The 27,166-nt window shown below is 43.3% G+C and overlaps 2 protein-coding genes across 5 annotated transcripts in view; both read left to right on the forward strand.

Moving 5' to 3' along the window:
• Positions 1-4,322, forward strand: part of LOC110531794 (hepatocyte growth factor activator serine protease) — an 18,560-nt gene extending 14,238 nt beyond the window's left edge. Inside the window, exons 9-12 of the mRNA XM_090183911.1 lie at positions 1,861-2,000; positions 2,618-2,758; positions 3,072-3,214; positions 4,029-4,322. Of these exons, the coding sequence (XP_090040037.1) occupies positions 1,861-2,000; positions 2,618-2,758; positions 3,072-3,214; positions 4,029-4,202 (598 nt within the window). The 3' untranslated portion in view covers positions 4,203-4,322. The remainder of the gene's footprint in view (positions 1-1,860; positions 2,001-2,617; positions 2,759-3,071; positions 3,215-4,028) is intronic.
• Positions 4,323-4,557: 235 nt separating this feature from the next.
• Positions 4,558-27,166, forward strand: part of LOC110532977 (protein Dok-7) — a 48,801-nt gene continuing 26,192 nt past the window's right edge. Inside the window, exons 1-10 of one of the 4 annotated variants that reach the window (XM_036987660.2) lie at positions 4,558-4,762; positions 4,861-4,906; positions 7,161-7,391; positions 9,125-9,325; positions 15,683-15,802; positions 20,250-20,354; positions 20,913-21,742; positions 24,616-24,664; positions 24,943-25,623; positions 26,546-26,643. In XM_036987660.2, coding sequence (XP_036843555.2) covers positions 4,709-4,762; positions 4,861-4,906; positions 7,161-7,391; positions 9,125-9,325; positions 15,683-15,802; positions 20,250-20,354; positions 20,913-21,742; positions 24,616-24,664; positions 24,943-25,623; positions 26,546-26,643 — 2,415 coding nt within the window. In that variant the 5' untranslated portion in view covers positions 4,558-4,708. The remainder of the gene's footprint in view (positions 4,763-4,860; positions 4,907-7,160; positions 7,392-9,124; positions 9,326-15,682; positions 15,803-20,249; positions 20,355-20,912; positions 21,743-24,615; positions 24,665-24,942; positions 25,624-26,545; positions 26,644-27,166) is intronic. The other 3 variants (XM_036987661.2, XM_036987662.2, XM_036987664.2) reach the window with 3 other exon arrangements.

The following is a 27,166-nucleotide window of genomic DNA, read 5'->3' on the forward strand; positions in this document are numbered from 1 at the left end:
TGCCCTGTTAGAGCTGCAACACTCACTACCGAGTTCTAAATTGCCTCTGGAAGCAACATAGCAATAAGATCACCAATGTGATCACCAATGTCGTGTAAAGCTCGCCACCATTAGACTGTGGAGCAGTGTAAACGCATTCTCTGGAATGATGAATCATGCTTCACCATCTGGCAGTTCGACGGATGAATCTGGGTTTGGCGGATGCCAGGAGAACGCTACCTGCCCAAATGCACAGTGCCAACTCTAAAGTTTAGTGGAGGAGGAATAATAGTGTGGGTCTGTTTTTCATGGTTCGGGCTAGGCCCCTTAGTTCCAATGGAGGGAAATCTTAACACTACAGCATACAATTACATTCTATACAATACTATGACTTCAACTTTGTGGATACAGTTTGGGGAAGGCTCTTTCCTGTTTCAGCATGACAATGGCCCCTGTGCACAAAACGAGGTCCATACAGAAATGGTTTGTCGGGATCGGTGTGGAAGAACTTGACTGGCCTGCACAGAGCCTTGATCTCAACCCCATCGATCACCTTTGGGATGAATTGGAACGCAGACTGCGAGCCATGCCTAGTCACTCAACAACAGTGCCAGACCTCACTAATGCTCTTGTGACTAAATGGAAGTCCCCACAGCAATGTTCCAACATCTAGTGGAAAGCCTTCCCAGAAGAGTGGAGGCTGTTAAAGCAGCAAATGTGGGACAAACTCCATATTAATGCCCATGATCTTGGAATGAGCAGGTGTCCACATACTTTTGGTCATGTAGTGTATCAATCCCTACAAAAATGTCCATTAACTGTAATCCACATAATAATTCACATACTGACTCAAATGAATATCCTACACCTGTACAGCACTATTTGGAGCATCCACTTGTGTTTATAATTTTTTTCACCTGTTTGTGTTATGCAACATTGAGCCTATTAGACCGTAGAAATAGAGCATATAGAGTAGACAGTTGGACACTACATTGGCATTTGCGTTTATTTTGTCACCTGTTTGTGTGGTATGGATCTATGAGTTAGTCCTTATATTCCTTGAGGGACCATGCACATATTTAAGCCTTGTAATGAAAAAATAATAATAAATGGTTTATGATATTTCTGGGTACTTTTTACACCTTTTTCGTGATTTCCAATTGGTAGTTACAGTCTTGTCCCATCGCTGCAACTTGGCCACTCCCATACCGAGTCGGGCGAGGCGAAAGTCGAGAGTCATGCGATGCAGTGCCTCAGACCGCTGCGTCATTTGGGAGGCCCCACATATAGGCCTTGTTAAATAAAGAATAATTAATATCTTAGGAGTTAGCATGTTGCACAGGTACGTAAAGGCAGTGGAGAGTAGGGTATTTTGTGTGATTACTTTCACATTCAACCTTTAACCTCACATTTTGGCACAGCACATCACAGACACTAGTGGTCAGTAAGAGAGATGATTGACATTCTGGACTTTGACCTCAACATTTCCCGTTTTATGAACCCACTATATTTAGACGCAAATATTCAGTTTGAGGAAAGCTTTTCAAATGCCCTTTGTAGGTCAATAGGGGAGGGTTTTCATGGTTACTATGGTCTTGGGTCTTTAGGTTTAAACTTTTCAGTTCAGGCACTGTATGTATCAAGCATCTCTGTAGGAGTGCTTAGGATCAGTTTCACCTTTTAGATTACAATGACAGAAATGACATGGATGGGGGGGAACCTGGCCCTAGATCAGTACTCTTACTCTGAGATACTTGATACATAAAGCCCCAGGGTATTAATATCATACAAAATAAGTGTCATTGCATTCAGTTTAATTCATGTGACATAATTATCCTACAATGTGCTACTAATGACAGAGAATGATGTGTCTGTCCTCAGTCCCCTTGTGTCAAAGATTCGTGTGATTCTGGGTCAGCATAAGTTCAACGTTACGACTCCTGACACCAAAACCTTTGGAGTGGAGAAGTACATCTTTCCAGAGCGTTTCTCTGTTTTCAATCCAACTCTCCATGACATTGGTAAATCTATTATTTCACGTTCCTATTCACTCACACTGACTATTAGCAAACACACACGCTCAAACACTCACTCAAAGTTGACATTATAGCACACGCTCGTACACTGACTCACACACATCATCCAAAAACTACCACACTCGCCCACACATAGACTAACAAAAACACTCACACATGCCAGTCTGCCTGTCTGCAGCACACACTCTGTCTGCACTCACAGCTGTGCATCTTGGAACAGCTGGCTCCAATGTGAACACACACACACTGACACACACATTTGAGTGTGACAGTCTCCGGGCATCTGCATCCATTTCGAGGGGACTTACACTTCTCTCTTTTTCTTCTCTTTTCTGAAAGCAAAACAGACATTATTCAATAGTGCAGCAATCGTTCTGTGATTTCATGATTCGACATTTGAGTAACGATGACAGTACATCATACAGCGTGCTGTAACTTATTTTGGATGTTTCACCTGATGAAGGGCGTAATCATTGGAAATGAACAGCGGTTCTCGATTTTACCTACTTGAAGGTTAAATACAGGTTCAGAAAAATAACACCTGCTATTGACTCCTTGTCACATTTTCCTGTGTTATGATGAGAATGTTTCTATTCCAACAGTTCTTGTGAAACTGAAAAAACAAGATGGCCGCTGTGTAAAAAAGAGCCCCTTTATACGGCCAATCTGCCTGCCCAATAAAGACATGACCTTCCCGGACCAATACTGCTGTCAGATTACTGGCTGGGGCCACATGCATGAGAGTAAGTGTTGTGTCAAAAACTTCCTTGCTTCATTGCTTTCTGCTTCATTGTGTGTCTTTCACTCTAGTGTGGTGGTCAGATATGTCATTATGGTCTTGAATGTTTCATATCACCTTGAAAACTACACGGTAACATCTCAAATAGGCATATATGCATCATATCCAATCATGTGCGCTCCCGTATAGGCCCGTCCTTCCTATTCATGTCTTTACATGAATGTCTCATGGATGACACTGTTTCCATATGACCAAATGCTTATAGTATATGACTATATCCCTTTCATTACTGATTTGTTTGTCTTATTTTTCCAAAGAGGCAAATAAATACACCAACCTGCAGGAGGCCGGGGTGAGGATTGTCCCGTTTGAGAGGTGTAACCTGCCTGAAGTCTACGGCAACCATGTGACCTCCAACATGGTCTGTGCCGGGACCAACCGATGTGTGGATGCCTGCCAGGTAATGGTGCATAGATCTAGGGCTCTCTGGACCCAAATTGGAATAGAATGATTTAGATAATGTTTTCTTGTAGATGGTACAGCCAGCCATGAGATAACGATGTGTATTGTGTGAATCAGGCTGAATTACATCCGGCCGTGATTGGGAGTCCCATAGGGCTGCGCACAATTGGCCCAGCGTCGTCCAGGTTTGGCCAGGGTAGTCCGTCATCGTAAATAAGAATGTGTTCATAACTGACTAGTCTAGTTAAATAAAAAAATATACTGTATAATATGGAGGAACCACTGGGCAAAGTTTACAGAACAAGCAGCTCTGCCTATACGCAGACAACGTGCTGCTCATAGGACCCGCGAACAATAGCATTTTTCCCTATGCTCTATGGAAACATTTGTAGAATTGCAGGACATTAACTTTAATGCTGAAATTGTTCTCTCCGCCGTCAAAATGGAGGCCACTAAAATGTTTTGCCCTCAAGGTGGGGGTGGGGGTGGGGGTGAGGGGGCCCCAACCAAATCTAGCTTACAGCCCCCAAAATGCTAGTTGCGCTTTTGGTTCACAGAACATGCACATGGAGGCTGCTGCAAGAATTGCATGGCCTTCAGTTGCTTTCTTTTTAATATAAAGTTATGGTTAACTTCCCACCTTGTTTATGTGTTGTAATGACAAATATTGCGTTTAGGTAGGAATGGAATTGGTTTATATTGGTGTGTGTAATATAAAGTTTCAAGGGGATGACTCATTGTTTGTTGTTTGTGTGCGTGTATGTGTGTGTGTGTCTGCGTGTGTGCCGCTCTGCGTATGTGTGTTTCCCCAGGGTGACTCAGGAGGCCCCCTGGCTTGTGTGAAGGATGATGTCAGCTTCCTGTATGGAGTTATCAGCTGGGGCGATGGCTGTGGAAAGACTGGGAAGCCTGGCGTCTACACCAAAGTCGTTAACTACGTGAACTGGATCAACACAATTATCAAGCGCAAGCCCAAGCCTAAATAAATGGACATTACAGCTGGTATTTTTTATATGTACTATGTGTACATACTGTGGAAGAATAGTGATATTTACACAACTGTGAAATAAATATTATTTTGTGACTGAATAAACATTTTAAATGTTGTTAAACGTGTATGTCCACCTGTCTTGAAAAATCGTAATTTGATGAAGGGGTCCCAGTAACTGTACATTATTTCTGTCTTAGTGAACCACTCCCAGATAATAACAATTTAATATTTTATAAATTGGAATTAATCTCAGAGTCAATTGCAAGCAGATTTTATTATACTTATATTTCGGTTAAATATCACCTCTTGAAAAATCACCTGCTGAAAAAATATCCAGGAAAATGTCTTAATTGGGTGTGTGCGGTTCTGTGTGTTGGTGCCAGAGGGGGGTGCACGAAACGAGTGTGCGCCCCTCACCAGTAGTCTAAAGCTATTTTGAAAGTGACCCCCCATTCGGGCACGGGACAGCGACACTGCAGCTGTTTGGAACCATGACTGAAGATGACGGATTCGGTTGTCGTGGAAGGATATGTCAAATTCAGAGATGGAAAAAAGGTGTTTACAAAACTAAATAATTAATTGAATTAGCATGTGCTTCAAAGTTATTCGGCATATTAACGCTAGCGTCAATTTTGTACGCTTATCTCTTTCAGTGGAAGACTAGGTGGGTCGTACTTCGCAAGCCATCGCCTGTAGCAGGTACGTCGCTCATTCTGTTCGACATTTCAACGCGCGTAATATCATACACGTTGTTGGAATAACAGCGCACAGCTTTACAACGTTTGTCTTTGTTAAATGTATGTGGTAATTTAAAACCATTTCATTCGGAAGTTTACTGCCGTGGTCTATTACTACCCTAGTAAATTGATAAATAATTTATGTTTGTCATTTACTAAACATCCCAAATGAAAAGCAACTGGAAACGAAGTTCCATTACTGCATGCCATGGAATGAAATATTTTCTCATGCATAGGCCACTGTGCTGATATCAGATAGGTTTGAATTTCAGGTTGCTCATTCAGAACTTTGGCTATCCCGGTGGCCCCTGTATTAAAGTTCATGTGTTCTGGTAGGCTACTAGGCTACATTTACAGAGGCTTCTGCAGCGTGTAAATAACTGGTGTATAAAAACAGAGTCGCACATCCATATGTATAAACTCCCAAGTAATTGATTGGTTAAAACGCCAACGTTTCGGGAATCATTGTGCCTTCTTCATATACCAGTTTAACTGGTTTATAACCATGAATATCAGTCAATTAAGCTGTAAATACAATGTAGAAAATGTAGGCCTATAGTAAAATGTCTGTAATTATAAAGAATGTAAACTATAGTCTTATGATTGGAAGTGATTACCCTTACTATGTTATAATTATTGTGTTTATTTATTATATGTTCAGATAATGCACTCTAGTGAGGTGTTGACTTTTCTTCAGTGCATCTTATTGTGATTGTGGGATACCACATGAATAGCCTACTATTCTCCAATGGAAATCATTTGCACGCATTGAAGACTTGCAGGTCAGCGGGCGCCAACTGCTTTGCACCATTGACTGACATTTCATGCTTTAAAGTGGGGTAACTCAAAAAGACATGGGCTTTCATGCTCTTCCGCACTTTGATTATGCAACCGCAGTGGAAATAGATGGAGCAGCCATATTGTGTTACACTATAGCCTCCTTCTCTTTGCCTATCTGGGGTCTGACCGTCCCTAGGTGTTTAATGGACTAGGCCGAGGTTGGCTGCAACCATTCCTCGTCCCTTTGAAGTCCCTGTTATCTCAGCTGTCCACAGTCATGTGTGAGCTGTGTGTGTGTGTGTGTGTGTGTGTGTGTGTGTGTGTGTGTGTGTGTGTGTGTGTGTGTGTGTGTGTGTGTGTGTGTGTGTGTGTGTGTGTGTGTGTGTGTGTGTGTGTGTGTGTGTGTGTGTGCGTGCGTGCGCTTGGCGCCAGTGTGTATGTGACAGAGATAATAAAAGGTATTGTTTTGTCAGTTGACACTGTGATTGTACTTCGAAAGTGCCAAAGAGATGTGCGAGGAGGCCTCCGTCACCGACTACTGTCTATCTTCACCGTGCCTGTACAGCCACAGTAAATGCCAAGCACTCAAGATATCTGTAGGCTACCCTCTGACTTTCATGCCGTGTCAAAGGGTACTGGTACTTACAGTAGGCCTGTTATCGTTTTATCACCTTGAGTGATGATGAGACTGGACTAGAGAACAATCAGCATGTTTTAAATGGCATAGGCCTATTATGGGAGTTAGCCATGCTGTCAACAGGCTGGCTGAAAGTGCAAAAGTTGCGTATGGAGTTATTGTGTTGAGTGTAGCATTCCAGGATTTTATAGTGAAGTCAGAGTCCTTTTGATGGACCATTTATTTCAGCCGTATTTCTTCCCTAGACAGCAGGGATCCACTGAAGTCGAGTATAAGAACTGACATATTCTAATGTTACTTTACTCTCTCTTTTTCCCCCTCCCCATCTCATCCTCTCACATCCGAACAGTCAGTACAGAACACTACACTTCAATTTAGTACAGTGCAATATAATACAGTACAGGACGATGTGATACGACACTATACGATACACGTTTAACTTTTTTGCCTAACTGTTCAAGGAGTACCTGTTTTTTAAAAGCTCAAATTGATTCTCACTTCACCCTATTCCCTGGAATGTTTCTCAGTACTATGGTAACTCAATGTGTAACACACTTTTCTGGTTGTATTTAAGTTCCTATCATACCTAGCCTCAACATTCACCAACAACTAGGACTGTGAGCTAGGTTCCTGAACACAGATTAAGACTAGTCCTGGACTAAAAAGCAATTTCATTGGAGGTTTCCTGAACATGCTTTTAAGTTGTCCAGAAAACTGAACCTGTATGTTACAGACCATCAGTATTTTGTCAATTGTAAGGTTTTTGTTATGTTCTCTTTTTTTCTCCCCATTTTCCTAGACTGTTTGGTACTTCTCGTCTACAAAGACAAGTCGGATAAAGCCCAGGGCCACCGGGAGAAGGGCAGCATCACCTTGGAGGATATCTGTGGACTGGAGACAGGTCTCTCCTATGAGGGGGTAAACTACACGCTGGCTATCCTCTGCCTGGGCCAGGTTGCTGTGCTGGGCTTTGACGGCAAGGAGGCTCTGCTGGCCTGGGATATCCGTATCCGCTACAGTCTTGGTGAAGGTAGGACACTTTCTTTTCTGAAGTTGTTAACAACCAAACATCCCTTTTGGGAGCGTTGATTCATTTGGGGTTTTGTTTTTGTACTAGATTCGCCTTCTTTTTTATTTTGTAAATTTTTTTTTAGAACCTAAGAATAAATTAATAGGTGTGCAAAACCATAGGTCTTTCCCACTTTGAAGTTTTAACTTCCAAAAGGTTTTGGCCCAAAGTCTTAGGCTTTTGTGTTTCTGTGGTTGAATCAACATGGGGCCAAAACAAAGCCTGGGGCTAAGAAAGTGTTATGCCACCAGGTAGGTAGTAGATAATATGTATTACTCTGTGAGGCGTTGCGTCCAATCAGCTTGGTATAACTTGACCTGGCACATCGGTATCTGCTACAGCATAGGCAACAGGTAGTCTGATGTGTAGGTCCTTGTTGACAGTGTTCTCCAATTACATGCTCTTCTGGGTGACCCATGTGTTGTGTAATATGGATTCATGTAACATGGGCATCAAACCAAATAATGTTATGGTGAGGTGTTTTAGATGTCAGTTTCATAACTGATTTAGTGTGGAAACAAAGGTTATAACGGGTTGTGTCTGATGATATCCCTGTCAGCACCTGGAAATACCTATTCATTTACATCTGCTTCGACTTTTCGATGTTCTGGGGTTGTTTTAAATGTTTATTAATGCAATTCAGATTTTGTAGGAATCTCAATTACTCCACAGAGTCCAACTGATTTGTGTTGTGGAACAAATGAGTGTAAAAGAGGTCACAAATCACAGAGGTAATTAATATATTGTGTGGAGTATAATTGGAATGGTCAGGCGAACATATCACAGCTGCCCTGTGCTGTGTGTGTCTGTGTGTCCAAAGTTTATGCCAATTTGTGTGTGTGTGTGTGTACAATGTGTATGCCAATGTGTGTTTGTTCCACTCCACTGTGTATGTGTTCCACTGTGTGTGTGTGTGTGTGTACTGATTGTCGTGCTCTGGTCTGAAGTGTGTCCAGGCACGTAGAAATGTCACCTGCCAGCCCGTGGCTGAGGTCTGCTGTGTGCCAGCGCTTTTGTTGTGAGTTGTGTCACCCCATGAATCTCTTAAACTGAGCGTTGATGTGACTGGACTGGCCGACATTTTTTCATCATCGAAGCCATCAATCTCTCACCTAACAGAGTTTACTCACTGGTATCAGTCATGTGTTTTAATGTAGTTACTGTTTAGCATCGAGGAACTCCAACCTATACACATACTCAATCCCTGTTTCTCAAACACTTACAATTCCCATGCACGCACACGCGCGCGCACGCACACACACACCACTTAAAACAAATAGATAAACAGACACACAGCACATGTTCCTACTCTGGCCAGGCCTGTCTTTCCTTTTATGTTGCTCATTAACGGAAATATTGAGTCCATTACATTGTTGTTAGTGACAGGCTCTGATTGATTACGTTTGGGTTTCGGATCTGAGCTCTACTCTGTTCTTAATTCAGCTTACTGATCTCACTCTCAATGTGCTCCACTGTTTCCCCTTATTTTTATTGTGCAATTAAATCAAAGCCATACTGGAGCAATAATGTTTGGAATGAAATAGTTTTCTCTGTCCCTCTATAGTTATTGCCTACCATTAAAGCCGAGGGAGGCATAGTCTATGATGGGATGCGTTTTTATAAAGTCAATGACCTCATTTGTTTTTATTGTCTTTTGTTTAAGTGGTTTTCAACTTCTCTTCTTCTCTGTCCAGTCCATAGGTTTAGCGTTGGCATCTTACCAGGCACCAAGTTGGAGAGTGGGCCTGCGATCCTTCACTTGTGTAACAACCTACTGGTTCTGGCCAGGGACATCCCCCCTGTTATCATCGGCCAGTGGAACCTCCCAGACCTACGCAGATATGGACCCGTACCAAATGGCTTCGTCTTTGAGGGGGGAACGCGCTGCGGCTACTGTGAGTTGACTGATGTTGCTGTTGTGGTCGCGCTACGTCCATTAACCATTGTGCCGTTCTGTTGCCTAACGAAAAAAGAAGAATGGCATCGTCACTGGTGCTTTCCAGTTCGACATTTGGCTTCGGGCATGTGGATCCTTTGAACCTAAACCCAATAAGTTTAGACCTGGACTGTTTTCTAAGAACTGGCACAAACATCTATGTCTATGTGATCTGATTAAGTACCATGGAAGTAGGAAAGAGGATGCATCTGCTTGAGCGAAGTCATAAGAATACTAATCCAACACAGTACATAACAGTATGTGGCAAGAGAGAATGATCCCCCCCCCCACAGTAAAACGTTGATGGAGTCAAATGGCACTCTGGCATTTTCTGTAGGTTACACTGTTATTATTTCCGATGACCTACTTTGAAAGGACAAAAGGCTTGATTTTATTGATCTAAGATGATGAGGGGATTTTAATGACTGGAAAGTGGACAGTTACAGACGGGCATTCAAACTACACGTTTGCCTTGTTTCACACCTCATTCACATGCAGAGTATGTTGACTTGTTCTTTCAGCCTGTTGTATCACACCACAAGTTGGTCTAACTGACATGTTTCTATACTTGATGTCCTCTTTGGGACTTTTTCATTGAGAGCATGAAAGACACGTTTAGGCATTTCGGAGGATTAAATCATTACACTTCCATCGGTTTTTACTCTTAGATTCCTCTACCCTGTTGGAAGAGCGTGTCAACTGGCATCATTCAGACAGAGAACATTAGTGTCGGAACTACGACTAGTGACTAGAGGGATGAACAGAGTTGCTGGGTGTTTCTTCATTTTTCAGACTCCAGTGTAGCTCTCCTTGGGGCCAACTCACATTAAATGTGCTCAATGGTGTTTGGCGAGACAGAAACATACAAATGTATCTTTGTGTATATGAAGTATTGTGTATTGCATCTGCTTTGGTAACAACATGAGATAAAGGACTTGGTGTCATAGGCGATTTTGTTTCACTAAGCTTGCAGGCTTTGAATAGAAATCCAATCTCAGTTAGCCTCGGTCCAGCAAGACTTAATCTGTAAATATAAAAAAGTCAATGAGAAGTCATACTTGAGAAATCAGAGAGCGCATTAAGTTAATTTCCATATCTGAAACATGGGTATGTGATTTGCGGTATGGTATTTTGCAGTTTACATCCTGGAATAAACACAAAACTGTTAGAGGGGGAATGGACGCGTGTCAACACCTGGAGTGGACACAGACAGGCACGCAAAGTACGCCACATAGCTGAAGACATCAATATTAATACACACGATCCACTGGAAACACGAGACTCCAGTATGTGAACCGTGATTTATTTAGCTCCATTCAGTCTTCCACTAGAGGCACAACTTAATATCGTGAAGGTCACATCGGGGAGAGTTTTCCAATCCATGCGTCGTAAAAAAAGGAAAGCACATCCCTTTTTTTAAAGATGGGAAAAATGTGCGTGTGTTTGTGTGCACATGGGATCTACAGTGCATTCAGAAAGTATTCAGACCCTATCACTTTTTCCACATTTTGTTGCATTACAGCCTTATTCTGAAATATATGTTGTTGTTTTATACCCTCATCAATCTACACACAATACTCCATAATGACAAAGCAACACCAGGTTTTTAGACATTTTTGCAAAATAATAACCCTGAAATATGACATTTACATAATTATTCAGGCCCTTCACTCAGTACTTTGTTGAAGCACCTTTGACAGCGATTACAGCCTCGAGTCTCCTTGGGTATGACGCTACAAGCTTGGCACACCTGTATTTGGGGAGTTTTCCCATTCTTCTCTGCAGATCCTCTCAGGCTCTGTCAGGTTGGATGGGGAGCATCGCTGCACAGCTATTGTCAGGTCTCTCCAGAGATGTTCGATCAGGTTCAAGTCTGGGCTCTGGCTGGGCCATTCAAGGACATTCAGAGACTTGTCCCGAAGCCAGTCCTGCGTTGACTTGGCTGTGTGCTTAGGGTCGTTGTCCTGTTGGAAAGTGAATCTTCGCCTCAGTCTGAGGTCTTGAACGCTCTGGAGCAGGTTTTCATCAAGGATCTCTCTGTACTTTGCTCCGTTCATCTTTCCCTCGTTCCTGACTAGTCTCCCAGTTCCTACCGCTGAAAAACATCACCACAGCATGATGCTGCCACCACCATGCTTCACCGTAGGTGCCAGGTTTCCTCCAGACGTGATGCTTGGTATTCAGGCCAAAGAATCATGTTTCTCATGTGAGAGTCTTTTAGGTGCCTTTTGGCAAACTCTAAACTGGCTGTCATGTGCCTTTTTACTGAGGATTTTCTTACGTCTGGCCTCTCTACCATGAAGGCCTGATTGGTGGAGTGCTGCAGAGATGGTTGTCCTTCTAGAAGGTTCTCCCATCTCCACAGAGGAACTCTGGAGCTCTGTCAGAGTGACCAACAGTTTCTTGGTCACCTCCCTGACCAAGGCCCTTCTCTTCCGATTTCTCAGTTTGGCCGGGCGGCCAGCTCTAGGAAGTCTTGGTGGTTCCAAACTTCTTCCATTTAAGAATGATGGAGACTGTGTTCTTGGGGACCTTCAATGCCGCAGAATTTCTTTTGCACCCTTCCCCAGATCTGTGCCTCGAAACAATCTTGTCTCGGAGCTCTACAGACAATTCCTTCGCTGCAGAACTTATTTACACGCCAGTCTAAAACCCTGTCCCCGCAGCGAATGGCGGCTCCCTGGTTTGGTACTATGGTTCAGACTTTATTAGGTAGAAGTGGAGAGGTCCATCACGTTAGGGTGGGGGTGGGGATGGTGTGATGTGTGCTGCTTAGCTTTGTTGAAACCTTTTCATGATGTCATTATTAAGGAAGTTAGTTATCTCACCTGTTGCTTGTTGTTGTTGTTGTTGCAGCCAGAGCCTTGAGTTGTCCTCAAAGCTCCACTCATTCCACTCATTCATTCAAAGCACCACTCAATGACAGATGACTTTTCACTCAAGTACGGAAATAAATCGATGCAGTAGTAGACATTGCATCTGTTGATCCCATTTATACTGTAAATGATACTCAAGTAGATTATTAACTAGCATTTTGAATTGGCCCTTTTATTCAGAACCGGATGATATTTGACAACAGATTACTGCAGACAGGAGATGTTGTAAACAGTGGAGGCTCTTCATTGGAGGAAAGGGAGGACCATCCCCCTCAGTGAATTTCATAAACATTTAAATAGTGAAACATTTCAAAAGTTATCCTTTTTAGATAAAACTATACTAAATATATTCACGTCACCAAATAACTGAATTTAACACACTGTTTTCAATGGAGGTCTTCAGTAGGCTCAACAGCACTCTGTAGGGTAGCACCGTGGTTTAGCCGGAGGACAGCTAGTTTCCATCCTCTTCTGGGTACATTGACTTCAATACAAAACCTAGGAGGCTCCCACCCCCTTCCAGCTAGCTAGTTGAGCCTACTCAAACACCCAGCTCAAACAGAGAGGGATGCTATGTTACCTAGCTGACAATGGTTATCCAACTCTAGAACTCTTCCAAGTCAAGGTAAGCTTTTGGCTTTATTAATTTATTGCCACCGGGGCTCGCCGGTGTAACTGCTAAACTGCTTGCTAACTGTACGCTGTACTGCATGATTGTAGCGAATTTACTAAGGCATTAGTTATAGTAGCTATGTTATTGACTTGACGTTAGCTAATATGGTGACAACTATCTAAGCTGTGTGTCCACAAGCAAAGGGAAAAGGTGTGAGGAGGAGAGCGTGTCGATCACAGGAGGTTGGTGGCACCTTAATTGGGGAGGACTGGCTCGTAGTAATGGCTGGAGCGTTATCAGTGGAATGTTATGAAATAAATCAAACACATTGTTTCTATGTGTTTGATGCAATTCCATTCGCTCTGTTCCAGACATTATTATGAAGCGTCTTCCCCTCACCAGCCTCCTGAGTCACGTATCCCCCCCGGTACTGATGCTCATTCTGTTCACCAGTTCCGGAGGTCTATGTCACAGGCTTTCTAGGCTTCACTGAACGGGATTCATTATCATCAACCACGGACTGTCTTGTCTGATTATACACACCTGGTTCCCATTTCCCCTGATTAGTATGTTATATATGTGCCCTCTGTTCCCTCTGTCTTTGTCGGTTATTGTTCCCATGTCCGTTGGTGCTGTGCGTGCCTTTGCGTTGGTGCAGCTGTTATGCTGCATGCTATATATATATATATTGTGTATTACGGTATTGTCCCGTGGGGTTTAACGAGGTTTACCCTCACTCTTTTGTTTGGGTACAGCCCAGTATTTTTGTATATGTGTTTGTTATGGGTGTATGAAAAACCCCTATTGTGTATTCCTATGCCTGTCTCCAAAATCCTTTATACACTGTGGCGTAGATGCAAGAAGGAATTATACAACGATCTGGCTGGCTACTATGAAAGTGAAATGTGTTTGTGTGTGTTCAGGGGCGTATTTATTCCTCCAATTCTGTTGAAAAACATTCCTTAAACGTAAGCAAACGGAACAAAACGGAGATAAACATAACTGAATTTGTTCAATAGAAACTCTCGTTTGCAACTGCTGGACTGATTACACCCTAGATCAGCTAAACGCAGGCAAGATTGTGCAAGGCGGTATTGAATGTGTAAGTGTCTGTCACCTTCAAATTTCTCTCGATCTGTGCACCTACAGTATGTTGTAAACTTTAATTCATAGGATAGGTTGTAGCAACTTCATGATGGGTATAGGGACAATTTGAGGATCATGTAGTAGTCTAAACCTATCGATGTTACATTGAGCTGTGTGAATGGAATATGAATGACAGTCATCCAATATGCTGTAATAGAAATAAGGCGATGCTCATTAAAAAAAATGATCATCCTCCCTCATCTTAAACGGCACCGACCGCCACTAGTTGTAACATATGTCTTGAGTCCCCCTCAGTGTAAACATCTGAGTGGTTTTAGCTGCTAACCTCTGACCCCTTCTTAGGGTCGGTGGCATCTAAAACATGCGACAGGGGGTAGCTCTGTGTTGGGTGGTCTCACGACGACCAGGTGACAGAAAGACCCTCTTGGTGACACCCCCTGGTGTGTCTTGGGCTTGGGAATGGCACCAGGGCAGGAGAGTTCCTGACCCATTAACCCTCACACCCTTGTACCCTTTACCACCTTTATAGTTTTCATTTTACATTTTGAGTGACCGGAGCTGTATATCAGAGATTTAGAATTTTTGACCATTCATTCGTGTTGTGTGAGGCTTTATTTAGCCTAGGTTATTTAGCATACAGATGTAGGATCTGAATTTGATCACAGCAGGAAATGCACATTTGTAATGTATTTAAGGTTTGAAAAGGCTTCTAAAGACTTGATTTATCTACAAAAAATGGCTATTAATTATAATCCACATACTAAACTGAACAAAAATATAAACACAACATGTAAAGGGTTGGTTCCATTTTTCATGACCTGAAATTAAAGATCCCAGAAATGTTCCATTCACACAAAAAGCTTATTTCTCTCAAATTTTGTCGACAAAATCCCTGTTAGTGAGCATTTCTCCTTTGCCAAGATAATCCATCCACCTGACAGGTAAGCCATATCAAGAAGCTTATCAAATAGCATGGTCATCACACAAGTGTACCTTGTGCCGGGTACAATAAAAGGCTACTCTATAATGTACAGTTTTGTCACACAACACATTGTGTGACAAAGATGCAGGGAGTTATGAAGCAGGTGCAGTCGGTGAGTTTAATACGAACAAGCAAAGTGAATACACAAACTAGAGTAGTGTCTGAACATGAACACAGAAACAATACTGCCTGATGGGTGATAATAACGGAGTGCTAGATAAAGGAGGAGTAATCCGGGGAGTGATGAAGTCCAGGTGTGCCTAATGATGAGGCGCAGGTGTGCGTAATGATGGTTGCCAGGTGTGCGTAATGATGGGTTGGCGACGTGGAGCGCCAGAGGGGGGAGCGGGAGTAGATGTGACACAATGCCACAGATGTCACAAGTTTTGAGGGAGCGTGCAATAGCATACTGACTGCAGGAATGTCCACCAGAGCTATTGGCGGATAATTGAATGTTCATTTATCTACCATAAGCCGCCTCCAACATTGTTTTAGAGAATTTGGCAGTACGTCCAACCGGCCTCCCAACCACAAACCACGTCTATGGTGTTGTGTGGCCGAGCCGTTTGAGTGGGTGCTAGCTATTAGTGCGCTTGTGTGCCAACTGGCCAGTACAAAGATGTATCACTGTACACTACTTCCATCCAGTTATAATTGACTCAGAGGGGTGTGGTAAAACATTCTATCTAAAGAGCGAAATGTGACATTAAGCCGGCGGACTATGTGTGTTTCCTACAGGGGCTGGCGTCTTCTTCCTATCGTCCATGGAGGGAGAGCAGATCAGCTTTCTGTTCGACTGCATCGTCAGGGGCATCTCCCCCACCAGAGGCCCTTTTGGACTGAGGCCAATCCTGCCTGGTCAGTACCAAAGGTGTTTACTGCTGGCTATACGGCTTGCCCAAACAAGTACATACAGACCAGGGTGGTGAATTTATAGTACATGACATATGGGAGTTAGGAGTATTTTTATCAAATTTCTGGGCATTTTAAATGGAGAATATGGATGAAATGTAGCCTTTAATGTATCCTTGTGGTCATTCTGAGCTAAGTTATGTAGAGGTATATTATCCATTGCCCTTTCGCCTTTTGACTTGGCAAACACTTTAATCGAACACTTGCTGTCTTAATTCAAACAAGCGTTCTTCAAGAGATACTTTGTGTGGGATTTATCCTCACTATAATAGTGGCCCACCATGTGCTTTCTGGAATGCAGCCTCTTCCAGAGGTTGTTACTCTGAGACCCATGGATTCCATCCAATGTACTTTGATCCAACAGCATTATGACTGACAGCTGTTATATACATAATTGGATTAGCTGGTTACAGACTATAGTATTAGTGAATATAATCTGATAACCACTGGACTAACTGTAGCGCAAGCAGCGTATACAACGGGGCCACCTTATACATATGTAATAGGATAACCACTGTAATAACTGTAATTATAGCAGCAAATTCAATCCAGTCACCTCTGTATAGTCTGTCGCGTCGTGAGAGAGGTACAGTAGGGGTTAGGGTGGGCACTGCAGCTGTGGCTTGTCCCACTGGGTGTTCCTGGTTTCACACATCCTCTCGCCCAATCAGGCATTGAGCTCATCTCCTATTATTGTTGTCTGTAGTAGAATAAATAGCAGGGGACGATGTCAGAGGGAGAGCGGGAGGTCAAAGTCACAGTTCACACAAGCAGAGCGCACCAAACCCTTCTAATCACTCTAGGCATGTGTGTAACCTCATCCCCAGGATTCCTGTGTGACTGCGCCCCCAACCCCACCACCAAAAGCACACACTCTGCCTCTCGCTTTTTCTCTTTCACATTTTCCCCTTGCTTTGCCCCCCCCCCCATTTCTTTCTCTCTCTCTCTCTCTCTCTCTCTCTCTCTCTCTCTCTCTCTCTCTCTCTCTCTCTCTCTCTCTCTCTCTCTCTCTCTCTCTCTCTGTGTGTTTCTAATATCCCTACTCTCCTGTAAACACCACTGTCCCTTCTCATGCAAAGGGAACAGGGTTGTTGACAAGAACCTGAAGCAGATGTCAGCTGTTACATCTAGTTGTTTGCAGTCCTTTCGGTAACTGATAGATATGCCGGTATCACATAAATGGCAATCCATTTGAAATTCTCAAGGTAGTCTTTTGCCATTTGTATGTCATTTTGCACTCTACTTGCACAATCAAAATGACAATGACCCTTGGAAATTACCCATGACAACATATTGGTTGACCAGGAAATCAATGTAACTTAGCAATAACAGCTGACCTTGGGTTGGGACTAAGGTAACTTACATTAGATCCTCGGCGCGGTACTAATGATCCATAGCCACACCATCTCCATTACGCGTACCACAGGGGCCACGTGGCAAGCAGTGCTATTAATAAACACATGTAGTGTTGCACAAACAGCAAGGTGTACCCCTGTGTGACCCTGTTCTGTATTACCTCACTAAAGGCCTGCCGTTTTCACCCTCACAGATAGAGGGCGTCGTGACAGGATAACGATAGCACGATAGCACTCAGTACTGGGTCATGTTCAGTAAGGCACACCGTAGCAAAAATATTTGCATAGGAACACAAACATCTGTATTCTTATTGGATACGTTCAGGTATTACCTTTCGGGTTGACTTCGTTTTAGGTCCGTTTTCTTCTTAACATCTCCGGTACCACATCCTTATGACATACACTGCTCAAAAAAATAAAGGGAACACTTAAACAACACAATGTAACTCTAAGTCAATCACACTTCTGTGAAATCAAACTGTCCACTTAGGAAGCAACACTGCAACACTGATTAACAATAAATTTCACATGCTGTTGTGCAAATGGAATAGACAACAGGTGGAAATTATAGGCAATTAGCAAGACACCCCCAATAAAGGAGTGGTTCTGCAGGTGGTGACCACAGACCACTTCTCAGTTCCTATGCTTCCTGGCTGTTGTTTTGGTCACTTTTGAATGCTGGCGGTGCTTTCACTCTAGTGGTAGCATGAGACAGAGTCTACAACCCACACAAGTGGCTCAGGTAGTGCAGCTCATGCAGGAGGGCACATCAATGCGAGCTGTGGCAAGAAGGTTTGCTGTGTCTGTCAGCGTAGTGTCCAGAGCATGGAGGCGATACCAGGAGACAGGCCAGTACATCAGGAGACGTGGAGGAGGCCGTAGGAGGGCAACAACCCAGCAGCAGGACCGCTACCTTCTTCTTTGTGCAAGGAGGAGCAGGAGGGGCACTGCCAGAGCCCTGCAAAATGACCTCCAGCAGGCCACAAATGTGCATGTGTCTGCTCAAACGGTCAGAAACAGACTCCATGAGGGTGGTATGAGGGCCCGACGTCCACAGGTGGGGGTTGTGCTTACAGCCCAACACCGTGCAGGACGTTTGGCATTTGCCAGAGAACACCAAGATTGGAAAATTCGCCACTGGCGCCCTGTGCTCTTCACAGATGAAAGCAGGTTCACACTGAGCACATGTAACAGACGTGACAGAGTCTGGAGACGCCGTGGAGAACGTTCTGCTGCCTGCAACATCCTCCAGCGTGACCAGTTTTGGGGTGGGTCAGTTATGGTGTGGGGTGACATTTCTTTGGGGGGCCGCACAGCCCTCCATGTGCTCGCCAGAGGTAGCCTGACTGCCATTAGGTACCGAGATGAGATCCTCAGATCCCTTGTGAGATCATATGCTGGTGCGGTTGGCCCTGGGTTCTTCCTAATGCAAGACAATGCTAGACCTCATGTGGCTGGAGTGTGTCAGCAGTTCCTGCAAGAGGAAGGCATTGATGCTATGGACTGGCCCGCCCGTTCCCCAGACCTGAATCCAATTGAGCACATCTGGGACATCATGTCTCGCTCCATCCACCAACGCCACATTGCACCACAGACTGTCCAGGAGTTGGCGGATGCTTTAGTCCAGGTCTGGGAGCAGATCCCTCCGGAGACCATCCGCCACCTCATCAGTAGCATGCCCAGGCATTGTAGGGAGGTCATACAGGCACGTGGAGGCCACACACACTACTGAGCCTCATTTAGACTTGTTTTAAGGACATTACATCAAAGTTGGATCAGCCTGTAGTGTGGTTTTCCACTTTAATTTTGAGTGTGACTCCAAATCCAGACCTCCATGGGTTGATACATTTGATTTCCATTGATAATTTTTGTGTGATTCTGTTGTCAGCACATTCAACTATGTAAAGAAAAAAGTATTTAATAAGAATATTTCATTCATTCAGATCTAGGATGTGTTATTTTAGTGTTCCCTTTATTTTTTGAGCAGTGTATATCTTGTCAAAAGTGTAACTTGACTGCAAACGGAGATCTGTATATAATGACGAAATGCTCATGTCTCTGCCCTAACAATGGGAGTTGTCCCAAAGGCTGGAAGGCAGGTGAAAACTTAGGTCCAAAATAAGCCCATAGAAACGCATTGTGCTTGTTTTGGACAGATTTGCGGGAGTGAAACCTCTCTCTTTGCCTCTCCCTCTCTGTTGCAAAAGAGACATGTTAGAATGCCTGACTGAAATATGGAACAAATACAAAAAAAATGGAATGGTGTTAGAACTGTTATGATAAAATGCGGTACGTGATTGTTTGGTTGTGGGACACGGGACGAAGCGTTAAAATGTGGGACTCTACCGCACATTCCGGGACATGTAATCACCCTAATCACAGCGGCCCCTCAAGGATTTATTGGCACACTGGTGATTTATGTTCACATCCTTCCCAGTGTCACCTCATGCACCTAATGCAGCAGGCAGAAAATGGACGCCTGAGCAGCGCTTCTTTCTTTCTAGTCCTGTCAGGGGATGTTCTCTTCTGCACTGTTGAACCAATCCAGTAAATGTGGAGGAGGAGTTAAGATAGAGTGTTGCCTTGTTAACGTCCAAAAGGGGAAGTCCCGTCACAGGCTCTCTTTCCATTTCCCCTGAAAACCGGATGCATCCGAGCCTCAATACGAGACACTCTGCGTCACTCTTTTGATCCCATGTCACTCTGACATCAGAAAGGCACCCAAGGTTAACCTCTCCTCACAGATATTGATGTATACTATTATCAGTAGGCCTCCTATCGAGATTTACGACTATTAATCAACAGACATAAACAGAATTTTGTCCTTTCTACTGAATTGTCTCACAAGGGCCTGCATAAACGGATATATTATTTTAGAATACTGTAGTAAATGACCAAAGAGCAATAGAATATTGTTTATTGGAATGACTTTATCATTGCTATGGTGTGTTATTGATACTATGTATTGTTGTTGACTGTTGACTGCTATTATAATAAAGGTAAAGTATTATGAATACCGTTGTGTTTCACGCCGACAGACCCCAACGCCGCCGCCAACCAGGCCTACTCTGAGGAGAGGGTAAACCATGAGGCCCAGGAGCTGGAGAAACGCCTTAGCATGCTGTCTCACCAGAGCAGCACAGGTGCGTTACCTCACCGTTCAGTCTATTCCAGCCATTAGAATGAACCTGTCCTTCAATGCAAAACCATCACAGTCATTGCGCTGTACTGAAAGTGCTCTATCTTGAAAACTTGACTGCTGACATGCACCCTTTTTGGAGGGATTGTATTAACAATGGGATAATGAACATACTACTACAATATAGTTTATGAGTGAAAAAAAGGGACACCAGCATCCACTGCTCACCATTCATCTTCCTTCAACAATTTATGGAACATGTATTAGAGTTAGTATTCTCCATGACTAATCCATGGGAAATGGTACATTGCCCAGTAATGGTGCCTGTTGCATTATCGTAACTTTCTAAAAGCAAGTTTCTATAGCGTCATATAGAAATGTGTCTTATGTTGTTGATTTATTGTGAGTATTGTGACTGTGACTACCAGTCAGACAAGTGAGGAGACCTATTTTGGATAATCTGATGTTATGCTTTATTGATGTGCTTGTGTAGATAAGGTGTATAAGTAATAGTTTTGTTTTTATAGAATAAATAATCTGTTTTCTTATGTGGTTTTGGAAGCCTCCTCCACGTATGGTCTGTCTGTGGCGGGAGACGACCGCAGCATATCAGGCTCCTCTGACACCTCCGACACCAGCCAATCAGACTCCAGCATCGGCAGCCGGCTGGCCATTTGGACTGAGCCCGTCACAACAAGCTCCGCCCCCACAGAGACCATCATTGGCCAGTCTGGGCCCAAGGTGGCCTTACAGGCCGAGGATAAACTGTCTGTCATTCAGGTGGGTGGAGCTCGTGCAGTAGCCAAGCCACCTCGGTCCCGGCAGCTGCAGGAGATTGGTCGACAGAGCTCATCCGACAGCGGCATCGCCACAGGAAGCCACTCCTCCTACTCTGGGAGTTTCTCCTCCTATGCAGGTAGCCTGGACATTGGTTCTGGGGGGGATGACTTTGGCTCCCTGCTCAGCCTGCCCCCTCACCTGGACCTGGCCCCCTGTACCTGCCCCCCAGCGCCAGGACAGGAGTACCAGGTACCCACGTCACTGAGATACCTCTACGACACCCCCCGGAATCTACTGCAGGGGGGAACAGGAGGGGCCAGGGGGCACCAGACCTCCACAACATCTAAGGACCAGGCGGGTAGTTCACCCCAATCACCCCCATCATGTAAGTCAGTACAGAGGGAAAAAGAGGGTCCTCTCGGGGGTCGCTCGGACACTGTTGCCAGGCGCTCGATGGCTGATCTCTTACAGGGTCACTCAGAGGAGAGTAAGAGCGGGGTGGCGCCCTCTAGTGACACTCAACATCCAGACTCCTATCAGATATGCAGCAGTTCCCAAGCCACTGCCTCCAAAACCCTCCTAACCATCTGCGCCACCTGTGGAGGATTCAAGGTACAGACAGCTGGGGTTATTGTATTTCCTTAATTCCTTCCAAGCTAGCACATAACGTTCTGAGAACCATATGCTTCTTAGAGCTTGGTGAGAGGTTGGTTGTCCTATTGTTATTTTGCATACAAACTTCCCACAGATGTACAGTACTTTAGCATAACGTTTTCTTCAGGTTTCCTTATGGTTCTATTTAAATGAATGTTCTCAGAACATGAAGAAAACATACCAATAGAACATTTGTAACATTCAAAAATGATTATTATTATAAAAACATATACATTCCGTTCTCAGCGTCAACAAAACTCTCTCTATCCTCTGTCTCGTTAAGTGTGTTCAGCTGTGTTGGCTGCACCCACTAATTGGCCACACCTGATCATAATGAGTGCTTGTTTTCTTTGAAATGTGGTCAGTTTGAATAGACTAAAATGAACAGCTTTGTATGAGTAATAAACATGGCATGCTAGCTCCATCCTGGTGGGGCAGTGGATTATTGCCATAGATAGAGAACAGAAGATCACAGGTTAGAGTCTCACTGACCCCCATGCCACAATAAAAATACATGTGTTTGAATGAATAAACACATTTATTTCCATATGTTCTGTGCATGCAGTTCAAAACAGTTAAGCTAGCAGTCTTATTAAAATATTTTCTCATAATGTCATTTAACTTATAATGTATATTCCCAGAATGTTAATAAAACCTCTCAGGAAAACTTTCAGGGAATCATAGTAAAACATTCTCAGAATCTCCCTGCAACCACAAAATTAACGGTCCCAGAAACAGTTTTACTTCCGTTCTCAGGACAATAAAATAACTTTCCGTTTTACTGGTCAGAAATCGTACAGCTTCGTTCCCAGAACCAACGAGAAACCAAAAATGTACATTCCCACAACTTCCAAGGAACCAAATGTGCTAGCTTGGTTGTGTGTCCTCTCTCCTGACTTTCTTCTCAACATTTATTGGAGTGGAGGAACTTTTGACCCTCTCCAATACGTTTTGTGAAGGAGGCGAGGAGAGTAGACATGATGAATTAAGGAAATACAATTGAGATGCTGCCCTGGTTACTTTTATTACTCTATGGTTGAAAAGTGTACCCGTTGTTTATTTTCATCCAATTTACTGTATTCCACTGGTTTCACATCATGAGATGAACATCATCCAATTGATACAGTTTGGGCCAAAATGTTACCTTTCTTCAGAATTGCTTTGTTTGTCTCATGAGTACCAACTACCAAAGTACAAAAATACTGTCAGCAGCTTTCGATTAGACTTCATCATTCAGATTCACAAACAAAGCAGTCTTTGACAGAAGAATTTATGGCAATTGCTTCCTTTTTGGTTTGTATCTGAATTTTTGCATTAAAAAACATAGCTCCCTCCCACTCTCATATACTGTAGCATGTCCATCCAACTCCAACTCAGTGCTTTCTGCAGCTCTGCTCCTCTTGTATAACAAGTCTTTATAACAGCTTGTATGACTGCGAGTAAGGCTTAGTCATCTTGGTATCACCTGTTGCCGGCTATAGCTGTCAATATGGCCTTTACTGTGAAATCTCACAGCAATTGGTGTTGGAACATTAACATTCTTGCTGCCTGTCTGTCTGGCAAGGTGTGCACTCTACTAGCCATTTGAGGTTCTAGCTGTCCTTTCACTCAAAAAGGTCTGGACATGCTTCTCTGTGCGTAGATGTTGTTCTTATAGTCTCTCAAACACTCCCATCTCTGTAAGAAGTGTCTTCATAGGAGCCTCTGTGTCACCATAGTTACGGCTCTTCTATTTGGGCCTCCATTTTGGGATTGTAATATCAGTCTGGGTTGTCTTGGGCTTTTCCAACGAATACTCTTCTTCTCTCTCTTTGAGGTCATCCAAGTGCAAGAAATTGATTTTAACTTCTTCTCGTTGCAAACTTTTTCTTCCCCCGTCTTTGCTTGTTATGGAAACTAGAAAGGATAGCCCTTCCGTTTGATCTTTGAAGATGAATCTCGTTTACAAGTGATCTACAACATAAAGCCTCATACTCATATACTTTGAAAGAGGACATATTCATACAGAGTATGACATGTGATTAGATCCCAATTTATTCCTAAAAAATTCTCTGTGGAATAAAATATCAGATTATAGTCATTGATCTTTTTTTTGTCATCCAAAATATACCTCTTTTGTTAAGCGTTGCTTTTGGTTATATTAAAAAGACATCCAAATCAATGAATAAAATGTCAGACTTTCAAGCATAAAACAAAGTGCTTTTCTTTGGTCAAAGCATTACTCTCTGATGAAACAACTTCAATTGATGTTTATGTTTTTTTACTACCCCGCATATGAGTGACTTTCTATTGATTGTTTAAATGCACCATCTGCTGGTGGTGCATTTAGACATGAATCATCCAAAATTGGTTGGAGAGACACATTTATCAAGGTTCATTTCTGATGATCTTTGTAGAAAACAACAATGTAATTTCTGTTGTTTCCTTTGACTTTTCTTAAGTCTAGCCTTCAGTCTCTTTGAAAGATATTTCCCGAGAGTGATGTAAAGCTCCAGCCTTACAGTGCAACAATTCCTCTGTTAGTTGCCTAGCACCAGTCCTATGGGATAAAGCATTGTGTGGGTGGACATCTATCAACACAGTTGTAATACTCAACCTCAGTTATCAGCTAGGAAAACAAAGACCCTTAAGGGCCCAAGGGTTCCAATAACTCATTGTAACTCTATGTGAACAAGCCATAGCAGCTCTCATGTTTTTACCAATACACAATGCCCTAGTAGTATTCATTGAAAGACTCTGGCACAAAAAAATAATATTGTGAAAGGAACTGTACCTGCTGACACTGGTTCATCTAGTTATTGAAGATGTTCTCTTTCCTCATCTTCTCACAGGGGACTCCACTCTCCTACACTGGGGGCTCAGCAATGCCAGCCGTACCAGGTAAGTCAGCTCCACTAGGTGTGTGTGCGCACCCGATGCCATGATTTCCCTTAAATATCCCTGTCCAAGCATGAATAGATTTTTCAGACCTGTGTTTACTTTGCAGCGTGTTTAGATAAGTAGTTTGTTCTTATGAATGAATCCAATGAATTATTAAACCGATGTGCAGATTTCCTAACCTGTATAACTAGAAAGGAGATGCGTTAAGCTCCAAGGACATAACCTATGGACTGAGGATTGGCAATTTTGCCTCAGAACCTCCCATTTTGAAAATCCAGCAGGTGAAAGTATTGATAAGTGCCCGTGCAGACCCAACAGCAGCTCCTCAGAATATATCAAGGTTGACGCACTGAGGAAAACTACAGAGACCACGTCCGCACCTGCCTCAGTGACCAATCACAGCTCTGAGAAGCTAAAGATGAGGAATGAGGGATCAGCACCTCTACAGAAGAAAGGCAAGGGGAAATTAGCTGACCTCTTAGCAGACCTATTAGGCATAGGCACAGACCTATTAGGCACATCCGGAGAGCCAGGTACAAAGACAAACGACCTGAATCTTTATGAATCAATGGCTTCTGCTTTGGGACGTGAGCTTAGATCCCAACAACCTGTTATCAACTGTGAACTTTTGTGTGATCTGAACTCAGCAAGACAAGGGGACAAAGGGACTATCATTTACGAAAACTGCTTCAAGTGCAAGAAAGGGGAGGAATGCCACCCGCCTCCTTGGGGGACACCAGCATTTCCCCGGAACAGCTTTGTCCTACAGGTTGGTCAAATGCACCACAGTGGTGTATGTTTTGGACAGCCACTACCCTCTGAGCCCTTGAAGAACAGTGTGGACTGTGAAAAGACATCTAATGAAGAGCAGCCTATTGAAGTGCAACTGCTGGACCCTACACTCCAAGATGGAGACCTTCCATGTGTGGAGGTGAAAGATCATTCAGTATCGGTTGAAGGTAAGAGAACGCCCACTACTGATTTATTCTTCTCCTCTCTTCATGGAATGAACTTCATGCTAACAAACAAAGTCAGCCTCTTCCTTCCTGGCTTCCTCCCTCCTTCCTTCCTTCTCATCTGCGTCCCTAAAATTGTTTCTTTAATGTTTTCCTCCCTGTTCTTTTCTTTGACTTTAATTTTAAAAATATCCTTTCGTCTTCGTTTCCTCTGTATTTTTGGGGGGGACTATTTCTCCTCCCTCTGCAAGCTGGTGATGCCTCTATGTTCTCTTCATGCTGTGTTCATTTTGTGATTGAGCTGATTTGAAGGTTGGGATAGATGCAGAGAAGCTCAACCAGCTGCTGCAGTATGAAACAAAATGTGACTGGATACAATGGCATTTTACATGACTGTGACGGTACACAAGAAAATTACAAACTGAAATGACAATTGTCATATTTGTTCAGCATGACCCCAGATTGTATAGCATCGATCTGACAGTTATTTAGACTATGTGGTTTTGTGGAGGTTTCCATTTGTACTGGAAATGACATCAGGGCCACTGTGTTGGCTGCTGTGCTCGTAACAAAGCCATCCCCATGAGTAATACAGCACTTATCCCAACCACACTAGGGAGCTCTAGACAACGTCAACAATGTAATGCTATCCTCTGTCCTCTGACATGTTGCGGTCTTGTACAACAATGATTAATCTGTCCCTTGCAATCGTCTTCCAAGTCGTTTCCCATCCTTGGATCAAACAGGTTATGTGTGTTTGGGGATCGAGAGACGCCGCTTCGACTGCATTAGTTCACAGCATGTCGTAGATGAAAAGGAGAACATGACATAGGGATCTTATCCTCACCGGCTGTACTGCAGTGTAATAGGAGTCTGTTGTATTGTTGCACATCTCAATCGCACTTTATTTTCCTCTTTCCACCAGACAAGAAGCAGAAGAGTAAGGAGGAGAGGCACAAAGTCGAGTATGAGATCATGGAGAGCTGGGCGTTGGAGAAGAGTTCAGAGGTGGAGCATCAGGAAGTGGGATTACTCAATCCTCTTAAGATCATCACACTCACCTGTTTCAATTGTATTCTTACTATGGTCCAAACTTATAATTATATACCTGTGAGGCCAATGTCTGTGAAAGAAAGAGGAATACTTTCAAGGGTGTACACTGCAGTATGGAAGTCCTTTATAACAGCAAGATATGACAGGGCTGTTTATACTGCTTTTATAATTGTCCCATACATTTAGTATATGCCATTTCCTTGTGAGACTGGCATTTAACATGAGTGGAACAAACATTGGCAAATGTCAACAATGTTCATTTAATGTCAGCAATGCTCAGACAATAATGCTCTTAAGTAAAGTTACAGTTATTTTTGTGAGGACTGTGGAAGTCAGTGTAACATAGTGTTATGGTACTGTAGGGCAGAACAGACAGAACACATTGTGTGAGAGTGTTACCTCAGTCACATCCCACTTTTCAGTCAGACAGAGGGCAATGAGGCTGCACCTTTCCACCATGTTTTCACACCAGAGACTAGCAAAACCTAGCAAA

This window comes from Oncorhynchus mykiss, chromosome 9 (assembly GCF_057628025.1).
Source record: "Oncorhynchus mykiss isolate SJ-2025 chromosome 9, ASM5762802v1, whole genome shotgun sequence".
Classification (NCBI taxonomy): Eukaryota; Metazoa; Chordata; class Actinopteri; order Salmoniformes; family Salmonidae; genus Oncorhynchus; species Oncorhynchus mykiss.